The sequence below is a fragment of the Entelurus aequoreus genome, linkage group LG09, assembly GCF_033978785.1.
Source record: "Entelurus aequoreus isolate RoL-2023_Sb linkage group LG09, RoL_Eaeq_v1.1, whole genome shotgun sequence".
NCBI lineage: Eukaryota > Metazoa > Chordata > Actinopteri > Syngnathiformes > Syngnathidae > Entelurus > Entelurus aequoreus.
The window spans coordinates 37,319-51,045 of record NC_084739.1 but is presented as its reverse complement, the minus strand read 5'-3'; the positions used below and the strand labels follow the sequence as shown (position 1 = coordinate 51,045).

At 39.6% G+C, this 13,727-nt stretch overlaps 1 protein-coding gene across 1 annotated transcript in view; it reads right to left on the bottom strand.

The window, feature by feature from the left end:
* Nucleotides 1-3,978: 3,978 nt before the first annotated feature.
* LOC133656731 (catechol O-methyltransferase domain-containing protein 1-like) overlaps nt 3,979-13,727 on the bottom strand; it is a 17,915-nt gene continuing 8,166 nt past the window's right edge. The window contains exons 4-7 of the mRNA XM_062057563.1: nt 7,233-7,351; nt 4,506-4,560; nt 4,289-4,422; nt 3,979-4,232 (exon numbers count right to left, since the gene is read on the bottom strand). Coding sequence (XP_061913547.1) covers nt 4,080-4,232; nt 4,289-4,422; nt 4,506-4,560; nt 7,233-7,351 — 461 coding nt within the window. The 3' untranslated portion in view covers nt 3,979-4,079. The remainder of the gene's footprint in view (nt 4,233-4,288; nt 4,423-4,505; nt 4,561-7,232; nt 7,352-13,727) is intronic.

Genomic DNA, 13,727 nt, shown 5'->3' with positions numbered 1-13,727 from the left:
CTCTCATCCTCTTGTCTTCTATTAGACTGTTCCACACTTCCTCTATTCCACTGTTCCCATGTTGCTCTGTTCAGCCATTCTTCTTTTACACTGTTCCACTGTTTTTCCACTATTCCTCTAATTCTCTATTCTAGTGTCCCTTTATTCCATCATTCTTATTTTACTCTAGTCCACTGTTTCTTTATCCCCTTGTTCAACTGTTTCTCTTCCACTATTCCTCTATTTCACTTTTCCACTATTTCTCTATTCTAGTGTTTCTTTATTCCATCATTCTTATTTTACTCTAGTCCACTGTTCCTTTATCCCCTTGTTCACCTGTTCCACTATTCCTCTATTTCACTTTTCCACTATTTCTCTATACTAGTGTTCCTTTATTCCATCATTCTTATCTTACTCTAGTCCACTGTTCCTTTATCCCCTTGTTCTCCCGTTCCACTATTCATCTAGTCCACTTTTCTTCTATTCCTCTGTTGCTTTGTAACTTTTCCTCTCCTCCTCTTGTCTTCTATTAGACTGTTCCACACTTCCTCTATTCCACTGTTCCCATGTTGCTCTGTTCAGCCATTCTTCTTTTACACTGTTCCACTCTGTCTCTTCCACTATTCCTCTAGTCTACTTTTCTTCTATTCCTCTGTTACTTTGTAACTTTTCCTCTCCTCCTCTTGTCTTCTATTAGACTGTTCCACACTTCCTCTATTCCACTGTTCCCATGTTGCTCTGTTCATCCATTATTCTTTTACACTGTTCCACTGTTTTTCCACTATTCCTCTAATTCTCTATTCTAGTGTTCCTTTATTCCATCATTCTTATTTTACTCTAGTCCACTGTTCCTTTATCCCTTTGTTCAACTGTTTCTCTTCCACTATTCCTCTATTTCACTTTTCCACTATTTCTCTATACTAGTGTTCCTTTATTCCATCATTCTTATCTTACTCTAGTCCACTGTTCCTTTATCCCCTTGTTCACCCGTTCCACTATTCCTCTAGTCCACTTTTCTTCTATTCCTCTGTTACTTTGTAACTTTTCCTCTCCTCTTCTTGTCTTCTATTAGACTGTTCCACACTTCCTCTATTCCACTGTTCCCATGTTGCTCTGTTTAGCCATTCTTCTTTTACACTGTTCCACTCTGTCTCTTCCACTATTCCTCTATTTCACTTTTCCACTATTTCTCTATTCTAGTGTTCCTTTATTCCATCATTCTTATTTTACTCTAGTCCACTGTTCCTTTATCCCCTTGTTCACCTGTTCCACTATTCCTCTATTTCACTTTTCCACTATTTCTCTATACTAGTGTTCCTTTATTCCATTATTCTTATCTTACTCTAGTCAACTGTTCCTGTATCCCCTTGTTCACCCGTTCCACTATTCCTCTATTTCACTTTTCCACTATTTCTCTATTCTAGTGTTCCTTTATTCCATCATTCTTATTTTACTCTCGTCCACTGTTCCTTTATCCCCTTGTTCACCCGTTCCACTATTCCTCTAGTCCACGTTTCTTCTATTCCTCTGTTGCTTTGTAACTTTTCCTCTCCTCTTGTCTTTTATTGGACTGTTCCACTAGTCCTCTCTTCCACTGTTCATTTATTCTACGCGTCCTATATTTCTTTGTTCCACTTTTCCGCTATTCCGTAGAATGTCTGGCCCAAACAGAAATAAAATGGCTTGTAGTTAAAGTATTAGTACAGCCAAAGTTGTGTGTTTAAAGCACAACAACGACCACCTTTGGGTAAATCTCTTGACGGTCACTTAAAGGGCCCGCACCGAATTAATCTTAACTGCATATATAAATGGTAAACATGTGCACAATGGAACAATGGCAGTGAATAAGGACAAAGTCAAGTAAATGGGTGTGGTGAATTAAGTCCTTAAAGCAACCGCTACAGCGTGCTATTTAATCACACACAGCCACATTTTTATACAGTAGTACCTCAACTTACAAGTTGAACTGGTTCTGTGATGGCGCTCAACTCAGAACACTTGCATCTTAAATTGTCTCTTAATTTGAGCAGCCCAATTTTAATATGCCTTTTAAAACGTGTACCGTAGATATGGTGTATAAAAACAATACAATAGCATGTACTACTAAAATGTACAGTAGTTTTATGAAGTAACGAGCAGCATTGGAGGGCTAACCTTAAATGTGTTGGTATGGGTCCAAACCAGCGGTGCCCAAACAAATCCAAGCATGCGGTGGCCATTTTGGTAGTTTTTACCTTCAAACCCAGTATGCATTTTCTTGTCATATTTAGTAAAAAAAACTATTTTTTGTGTTTGCCAACCTTACAAAAGCTCATGTTTCTAGTAAAACTCGCAAAGATACATTATTTCAGGCATTATTAGACATTTTGCATGTTTGGTTTAGGAGTTATGTTTAAAGGCCTACTGAAAGCCACTACTAGCGACCACGCAGTCTGATAGTTTATATATCAATGATGAAATCTTAACATTGCAACACATGCCAATACGGCCGGGTTAACTTATAAAGTGCAATTTTAAATTTCCTGGGAAATATCCGACTGAAACGTCTCGGTATGATGACGTATGCGCGTGACGTAGTCAGTTAAACGGAAGTATTGGTACCCCGTAGAATCCTATACAAAAAGCTCTGTTTTCATTTCATAATTCCACAGTATTCTGGACATCTGTGTTGGTGAATGTTTTGCAATTTGTTTAATGAACAATGACGGCTGCAAAGAAGAAAGTTGTAGGTGGGATCGGTATATTAGCGGCGGACTACAGCAACACAACCGGAGGACTTTGTTGGAGAGCATACGCGCTAGCCGGTGACCTCACCTTGACTTCCTACGTCTCCGGGCCGCCAACCCAACTGTGATCGGGTGAAGTCCTTCATTGCACCGTCGATCGCTGGAACGCAGGTGAGCACGGGTGTTGATGAGCAGATGAAGGCTGGCTGGCGTAGGTGGAGAGCTAATGTTTTTAGCATAGCTCTGTGAGGTCCGGTTGCTAAGTTAGCTTCATTGGCGTCGTTAGCACAGTATTGTTTACCTTCGCCAGGCTGGAAAGCATTAACCGTGTATTTACATGTCCACGGTTTAATAGTATTGTTGATTTTCTATCTATCCTTCCAGTCACGGGGTTATTTCTTTTGTTTCTGTATGCAGTTAAAGCACGATGCTATCACGTTAGCTTGTAGCTAAAGTGTTTCATCGATGTATTGTCGTGGAGATAAAAGTCACTGTGAATGTCCATTTTGCGTTCTCGACTCTCATTTTCAAGAGGATATAGTATCCCAGGTGGTTTGAAATGCAAATCCGTGATCCACAATAGAAAAAGGAGAGAGTGTGGAATCCAATGAGCCAGCTTGTACCTAAGTTACGGTCAGAGCGAAAAAAGATATGTCTTGAACTGCACTCTAACGTTCCTCATCCACGAATCTTTCATCCTCGCTCAAATTAATGGGGAAATCCTCGCTTTCTCGGTCCGAATCGCTCTCACTTCTGGCCGCCATCACTGTAAACAATAGGGAACTTTGCGGAAATGTTCAACTGACTACGTCACGCTACTTCCGGTAGGGGCAAGGCTTTTTTTTGTCAGATACCAAAAGTTGCGATCTTTATCGTCGTTGTTCTATACTAAATCCTTTCAGCAAAAATATGGCAATATTGTGAAATGATCAAGTATGACACATAGAATAGATCTGCTATCCCCGTTTAAATAAAAACATTTCATTTCAGTAGGCCTTTAAATAAGTGTCACATTGAGTAATTCCTCAACTTTCTCAGTCTTTTTTGCCACTTGTGCAAATTCCAAATGAGCTAATATTTGCAAAAAATAACAAAGTTCACCAATTTGAACATTAAATATCTTGTACTTGCAGTCTATAAAATTGAATATAAGTTGAAAATGATTCGCAAATCATTGTATTCTGTTTTTATTTACCATTTACACAACGTGCCAACCTCACTGGTTTTGTACATTTTTGTAAAACTTTGTTTAGAAAATGTGGCAAACAACCAGAACTGTTAATCCTTTAATTCAATCAATCAATCAATGTTTATTTATATAGCCCTAAATCACAAGTGTCTCAAAGGGCTGTACATTGGACATTATGTTCCGTTTTATCGTTTGATGGCGATGGTCAGCCCATCCCCCACAGTGACCATGCTCAGCTCGATCCTCTGGTCCCAGTGCAGCTTCTTATTGAGAGCGTCCAGAGTCCTGGAAGTCACGTCATCCGGCGCCGGATCCACAACCTTGCCACTCCACAGCACCTTTTACAAAAACACTTACAATAAGCTCATATTTTTCTCGAAGTTGCGTCACCTACGTTATCAATAGCGATGATGCCTCCTTTGCGGATGAGCTCTAAGGACTTTTCATAATATCCATCATAGCTGGCCTTGTCGGCGTCGATGAAGACGAAATCAAAGGTGCCGTTCTCTCCCGCTGCTAACAGCTCATCTAAAAAAAAAAGCAAATGGGAGATTAAAATAATAAAAAAAAAAGTGAAAAGTTGGTCAGAAAGGCAAAAAAAAATGGTGTACTTAGCGTGGTCATTGCCGGTTGGAGTCGTACTTCTATCTTATTCTCCACGCCAGCCTGTGGACGTTGGTCACACACTTAAAACTTATATTCATGTTTCCGGGATAAATATACAAAACAGTGTTTCCCATAAACTGCCAAGATACCTGTGGCGGTGGGGGCGTGGCTATGGGTGTGGTCACCATGACATCATCGAGTAATTTAATAATTTACTACAATTATATGATTTTCTCTAAAAAGGCTCAAAAAATGTATACTTACTAATTAATAAAAGTTTGTTTTAAACGTCCATCCATCCATCCATTTTACAATATAATTACAACACTTTATGTACATATTTATATACAGATTTGAACAAATTATTCACTGAAATATATTTATTAATTGTGGTTCTTACAAAAAATATATCTTATAAAATATAAAAGCTAAAATGTCTCTTAAAGCTCTGCCCCTTTAATTAGTGCATACTAAATCATTTAACTTTAGCCTACTACTACAACCATATTATTTACCAGCAACATCAAGTGAAACAGAGGCAGAGGTATCCTGCCACAGTCAGTAACAAATAAACAGAAAACAGTAGTGGTCAAATACAAATAAGGCAAAAAGAGAAGTATCCTACACTTCTCTTTTGTAAATTAAATCTGAACAGCCTATATGGGCATCTACATCAACTATATGATTTGCCTGAGAAGCTGGACAGGACAAAAAAATAATATTTTTTTAATTTATTTTTATTTTTATTTGTGGCGGACGTAATTCTTTCATGGCGGGCCGCCACAAATAAATGAATGTGTGGGAAACATTGCAAAATATTAAATAATACAGTCTACATTAAGCCAGGCGTTAAAAAAAAATAGACCTAAAATTTACCGATCATAAATCTTCACTATGATGTCACTTTCGTCACTTGATTGATGTTCGCGGCACCCGAGGGACTTGTGAGATGACGCTGGCTGCTGCCAGGTCATTATTAAGAAAAAGCGACCGACAGGAAGACGAGAAACCCTTCTTTTTTTTTTCTTCTTTTTTTTTTTACGACTGATTCTCGCGCCGTACCTGCCGTCAAAACTCCAAAAGACCGACTGCGCAGTTCCGGTCTTCACAATAAAAGCCCTGCTTCATCCGGCCCGCGCTTACAAAATAAGAGTCTCAGAAAGCCAGCAAGCTACGGAGTTTGCCGCCAATGTATTTATTGTGAAGTGTCTAAAAAGGAGTATGGAAGATGGCAATAACCGACGGAAAGGAGGACTTTTTTTCTCCTCTATTTGAAAATGTGGAGGTTATCATCACTACTGTCTGATTCCAACCAATGCAAGTCATCAGAATCAGGTCATACACCAACTTATATTCTTGTCTGCATGAAAGAAAGGAATTAAACATGCTTGTATTATCATTAAACACCTTTAACTTGTTAGCACAAAAATGTCTCATTCATAAATAAATAAATATAAAATATATATATGAATGAGGTAGATCCCCCTCCACTTGGTCAATTGAAAAGTTGTGGGCACCCCTGATTGAAACTATTATAACATTATTAAAATAATGAATTCAAATTAAATTACAATATTTTGAATAGTACGGAAATTAATTTAAAAAATGCGTGATAAAAAAACATTATTCCAAGACAACATATAGGTTTTTAATCATTCAATATATTTATGTATTGAATGGCCTTTTAAATTATGACTGTAAAGTAGTAAAAAAAAGAACCTTAATTAAAACCTCTAAAGGCCTTAGTGGCCACATGCGTGGACAGCACCTTTTAGCTCTTATTTCCAAAATTGCTACTGAATTGGGGTCTTATGGCCACTTATGTGGACACTTATGCTGCCATCTGGTGGTGTCAGAAGAGTATAACATACAATGGAATTTGGAGGAAAAAAAGTGTAAAAATAGGAATTAGCATGTCACTAAACATTTTGTGTACTTATGGACTAATAAGTACATCATATCAAAAGATGAGTCTTAGTTTTTATTCTAATTAGGGTCAAAGCAAAGAGAAATAAAAAAAAATCACGTAAACAAACAGCTTGGGCCTTAAGAGGATAAAATGCAACATGAATAAGTGCCCATGCCCTTTAATATTTAACACTATTACTTTACTGTTTTTATTGCATGATTGTCTATTTTTCTTTATTTTGCTCAGGCTTTAAAGCCTGGTGTATCATAGTACTGTCTTATTAGTGTACAGCAAGGGGTGTCAAACTCATTTTAGCTCAGGTGCCGCATGGAGGAAAATCTGTACCAAATCATGGCATTAAAACATAAAGACAACTTTAGATTTTTTATTTTTTTTTTGTCTTACTTTGGCCAAAAATAGAACAAACATTCTGAAAATATTACAATAAAATGCAGAAAGTTTAGATCCATGAAGGAAAGAAGAAAGTGAATGAATGTTTATAACTGAATACATTTATATATGCATAAAAATGTGTTTTCTTTTGTATTATTTTCTTTATGAATTAACGTTTATGACAACCTTTTTCCAAAACACAATATAGAATGTGAGATATAACAGGATAATGCATACATTTATCATTTGTTTCCAAAACGCTTACAAAAAAGTGGGACCCCATAAATTTACTATTGGACCAAATTATTCCGCCTATCCAAAGTCGGGTCGCGGGGGCAGCAGCCTAAGCAGAGAAGCCCAGACTTCCCTCTCCCCAGCTACTTTGTTGAAAACATCAAAATATGTACTTTTCTTTTTTTGGACTATTCACCTCTTTAAAAAATGGTTTGCCAATGTCCACGTACGCCTTTTCTGTTTCACACGCAACCACGTGTCCGTCGACCGGCATGGCCAAAGCCATGCTGAGTGCGTTGTACCCCGTGTACAGCCCTGTAAAGTAAAATATATCAGGTAATGAGGACAAATGAATGTAATAATACATCAAATGTAAAAAAATAAAATAATTGTCGAGCATGGCCAATACCATTTAGGGTGCATAATAACCTGTGTGCTTTATTTTAAATGTATTTTTATTATATTTATTTATATGTATTTGTATATATTTGTATATATTAAAGCTATTTATTTATATTAAATGTGTGTGTGTGTATGTATATATGTATGTATGTGTGTGTGTGTATCCACACAGGGTGTGTGTGACGCGTCTAGTGCAGTAGAAGTAGAGAGATGTCTGTAGATAGTGCATGTTGCTTTCTGCTTGCTACTCTCTGCTTACAGCTACCGCCGCCAGCTAGCCCCTTTCGGGGGGTGAAAAGAGGAGCCGAGTGTGTAAGTCTCCTCCTGCTGGTACAAAGCCTCTCCACCACCAAGACTCCTTCAGTGCCTCCTCGTGGCCACACACGGATAAGGGTCTTTGCAGACCCCGAACTAAACTGAAGGGGATCTCGGAGCAGCAGTGGGCCCCAGAGACGTGGCGTATAGGCCCACCTTTGTGTGGAACACGCCCTGACGCCCGTCAACCCTGCCCCAACTATGGGTAAATAGCCCCATTGCCTTGTGGGTCAGCTTATTTAGGCAAAGGCTAAGGGAGCACACCCTGACAGAAAAGCAATGTGCTGAAGGCACCCCACAGCCATGTGGGTAAAACCGGGAGGCAGTATGGCTACGGGAGTAAACCCCAAATGAAAAATCTGTGCTCCGGGGACACACACATGGGCAGGTTTCCAGCAGACCGGATCTCTGGCAGTCCCCTGCAACTGCACTCACCTGAAGGTCGTCTCAAGTTTTTCTCGTGCCACTGGAATATGGTGGGTGTGGCCAAGATTGTGGGGGAAGGAACTGCGCGCACCATCCCTCACACAAATACACTCTTTGCGCAGGCTTCAGCTTCTTCCGAAAAGTCCTCTGGCGACAGGATAAAGCGACGGGGGCAGGTCAAGGATGTGACTGGGAGCTCCTAGCTTGAATCCTGCACAGAGGCGGCATGGGTGTGATGGTCGTTGTGAAGATTGGGATCAGGAACATGATCTTCCTTCGGCAGCTGCCCATGTGACTGAGCAGCCCTATTTAGGGTCCGCACTGCTCACCCCAAATTGGGGAAGGGTCTGGAAAAGGTGACCCAAAAATTGTCTGTTCCTCACACCTGGGTGGCAAACCGCAGCCACCAAGGCATCCCCTACTGCGGTCGAAAACATAACAAAGGAAAGCATATGACTATACACCTGGCTACCTGGAACGTCCGCACCCTCCTCGACACGCAGGATGGGACGGAGAGACCTCATAGACGGACGGCGCTCATTGCACATGAGCTCAAGAGATACAATGTCGACATCGCAGCACTCAGCGAAACTCGGTTGTCGGGTGAAGACTCCCTGACAGAAGTCGGCGAAGGCTACACCTTCTTCTGGAAGGGTCTCCCGGAAGGCGAACGTAGGCTCCATGGAGTTGGCTTTGCTGTAAAAAGCAAATTACTCAATAACATCCCAGAGTCCCCCCAAGGCATCAGTGAGCGGCTCATGACCTGGCGTATCCCCCTGGTGAAAGGCCGGTTTGCTACGCTACTCAGTGCGTATGCCCCTACCCTGGATGCTGATAGTAACATCAAAGATGCCTTCTACGAGTCTCTTGCGGCTGCCCTATCCAGAGTCCCTAGGTCCGATAAGCTTGTCCTCATGGGTGACTTCAATGCCCGAGTTGGCACAGATGCCCAGCTCTGGACTAAAATAATCGGGCCTCATGGATCTGGGAAAATAAACAACAACGGCATTCGACTCCTCTCTCTGTGCTCTGAGCACCAACTTCTCATCACTAACACCATTTTTCAGTTAAAAAAGAAATACATAACATCTTGGATGCACCCACGGTCCAAACATTGGCACCTGCTGGACTATATAATTACACGACAACAAGATCGACAAGACGTCTGCGTAACCAGGGCCTTACGTGGGGCTGAATGCTGGACTGACCACCGGCTGATCAGATCCAAGCTGAGGATGAAAATCCGACCCCCGCACAAGAAACAGCAGCCAAGAAAGCGACTGAACTGCAGGGCCCTGGATTCTCCAGAGTGTACATCTCACTACCGCAGCAAGCTAGCTGCGGGGCTTTCCACCTTGGAGGATTACGGTACCGCCTGTGACATGGACAGTGAGTGGGCAAAACTGAGGTCAACATTACATCAAGCTGCCTCTGAAACCATCGGCTTTACTCAGAAGCACCATCAAGACTGGTTCGACAACAGCTCGGTAGAAATACAGGAGCTGCTGGACGCCAAGCGCAAAGCCCATGCTGCCCTGCTCTCCAACCCTCACTCTCCATCACTCCTCCACCATTATAAAACAACCAGAGCTGAGACACAGAAACAACTGCGGTTCATGGAAAATGAGTGGTGGCTCAAAAAAGCCCAGGAGATCCAGGGATATGCAGATGCTAATAATACCTACGCATTCTACGCTGCTGCAAAATCCATCTATGGCCCACAAAAGCGAAGCATCGCTCCAGTAAGATCCGCAGACGGACACGTGTTATTCAAGGATAAACAACAAATTCTTGAGCGTTGGGCTGAGCACTTCGACTCACTGCTCAATAAAATAAACCCCTCTGATCCATCAGTGCTCAATGCACTCCCAGATCTCCCGCCTTCTCCCTTCCTTGATGATCCCCCCATGTTCAGTGAGGTCCTTACTGCAATCAGGAGCCTCAAAAACAACAAGAGCCCTGGCCCTGACGGAATTCCGGCTGAGATACTGAAGAAGGGAGGCTATCTACTGAAGCGGAAGCTGTTTCATTTCATACTAGCCATCTGGCACAGGGAGGCCCTGCCTCAAGAATGGAAAGACAGCAACATTGTCACCATCTACAAGAAGAAAGGAGATAAATCATCTTGTGGAAACAGTCGTGGCATCTCCCTTCTCTCAGTGGCCGGCAAGGTACTTGCGAAAATTATGCTTTCTCGCCTTACATTTCTAACAGAGGGCATCCTCCCAGAGACACAGTGTGGCTTCAGAAAGAACCGAAGTACACTAGACATGATCTTCGCTGCCCGTCAAATCCAGGAGAAATGCAGGGAACAAAACAAGGACCTCTACATTACCTTTATTGACCTCACCAAGGCCTTTGACACAGTTGACCGTGATTTGCTCTGGAGCATCCTCAGGAAGTTTGGTGTCCCCCCCAAGTTTCTCAGCATCCTAAAACAGTTTCACGATGGTATGCAGGCCTGTGTACTTGTAGGCAGTGAACAGTCCCCCTCTTTCCCAGTGAAAGTAGGGGTGAAGCAGGGGTGTGTACTGGCCCCAGCGATCTTCAATCTTTTCCTGGCAGCAGCCACACTCCTATTCCGCCAGTCCATCACAAAGGATAGTGGTGTCTCCATCGAGTTTCGCCTGGATGGGAGCCTATTCAACATCCGGCGCCTACAGGCAAAGACGAAGATGTCAGGCTCCAACATCCAGGAGCTGCAATATGCAGACGACTGCGCACTCCTCGCCCACACTCCTGATGCCATGCAGCATGCACTAGACACCATGTCATCAGTCTACCGCTCACTAGGTCTGGTGATCAACATCCAGAAAACAGAGGTTCTCATCCAGGAGAGGTCCCCATCCCCTACACCCCCTGTCTTTACCATCAGCGGCACACCCCTCAAACTCGTTGAGCAATTTTGCTACCTCGGCAGTACTCTGACCCCAACATGCCAGATCGATGATGACATCCAGGCTCGTATCAACTCAGCCTCCTCTGCCTTTGGAAGACTGCGCTCCCGGGTGTTTGAAAACAACCACCTTCGAACCTCAACGAAAGTGTCTGTCTACAGGGCGGTGTGTGTTTCAACTCTGCTGTATGGGTCAGAAGCCTGGACAATATACCGCAGACACATCCGCTGCCTTGATGCATTTAACATCAGATGTCTCCAACGCATTCTTGGCATCACATGGCAGGATCGAGTTCCTCATACGGACATCTTACAGCGCACTGAGTCCATGAGCATAGAGGCCACCCTGGCACAGCGACAACTCCGGTGGGTTGGTCACACCATCCGGATGTCAGGACACCGTTTGCCTCGTCAGATGCTTTATGGTCAGCTCCTTTCAGCCAGCAGAAAGCCCGGAGGACAAAAGCTGCGGTACAAAGACCAACTGAAAGGGATATTGAAGAGGTGCAACATCAAACCCTACGAACTTGAGACAGCTGCAGCCAATCGATCGTTGTGGCGCTCGCTATGCCATGACGGGGTCATGTATCTGGAGGAGTGTCGGAACCAACACCGGAGGGATCAGCGGAGGCGAAGACACCACCATGCAGTTCCAGAACCATCCCAGCCCCCTGATCCAGGCCTGACATGTCCCCACTGTGGCAGGACGTGTGGTTCCAGGATCGGACTTCATAGTCATATGGAGTGGCATCGTCGTCAGCAACGATAGCCACCGACCAGAGCAACAAAATGGAAGCTACGTCATCTTCGACTACGATGGACCGCCTAAGCATGTATGCATGTATATGTGTATATATATATATATATATATATATATATATATATATATATATATATATATGTATATGTATATGTATATGTATATGTATATGTATATATATATATATATATATATATATACATACATATATATATATATATATATATATATATATATATATATATATATATATATATATATATATATATATATATATGCATACGTATATATATATGTATATATATATATATGTACATATGCATATATACATATATATATATGTACATATATATGTATATATATATATATATATGTACGTACATATGTATATATATATATATACATATGTACATATATATATATGTGTACATATGTATATATATATATATACATATACATATACATATGTACACATATATATATGTACACATATATATGTACATATGTATATATATATATATATATATATGTACATATGTATATATATATGTACATATGTATATATATATATATATATGCATATGTATATATGTACATATGTGTATATATATATATATATATATATATATATACATATGTATATATATATATATATATATATATATATATGCATATGTATATATATATATGTGTATATATATATACATATGTATATATATATATGCATATGTATATGTACATATGTATATATATATATATATGCATATGTATATGTACATATGTATATATATATGTACATATGTATGTATATATGTACATATGTATGTATATATGTACATATGCATATATATATATATACATATGCATATATATACACATATGCATATATATATATATATATATATATATATATATACATATGTACATATATATGTGTACATATGTATATATGTGTACATATGTATATATGTACATATATATGTACATATATATGTACATATATACATATACATATACCTCATATAATATATATGTACATATATATATATATATATATGTACATATATATATGTACATATATATATATATATATATGTACGTACATATGTGTATATATATATATATATATACATATGTACATGTGGGTAACCCCCCCCCCCCCTAGATGGGGGGGGGGGGGGTTACCCACATGTGCGGTCCTCTCCAAGGTTTCTCATAGTCATTCACCGACGTTCCACTGGGGTGAGTTTTTCCTTGCCCGTATGTGGGCTCTGTACCGAGGATGTCGTTGTGGCTTGTACAGCCCTTTGAGACACTTGTGATTTAGGGCTGTATAAATAAACATTGATTGATTGATATATGTACATATATACATATATGTACATATATACATATATGTACATATATACATATATGTACATATATACATATATGTACATATGTACATATATACATATATGTACATATATACATATATACATATATATATATATATGTACATATATACATATATGTACATATATACATATATGTACATATATACATATATGTACATATATACATATATGTACATATATGTACATATATATGTATATATGTACATATATATGTACATATGTATATATGTACATATATATGTACATATATATATATATGTATATATGTACATATATATGTATATATGTACATATGTATATATATGTATATATGTACATATATATGTATATATGTACATATGTATATATATGTACATATATGTATATATGTACATATATGTATATATGTACATATATGTATATATGTATATATGTACATATTTGTATATATGTACATATTTGTATATATGTACACATGTGTATATATATATATGTACATATATATATGTACATATA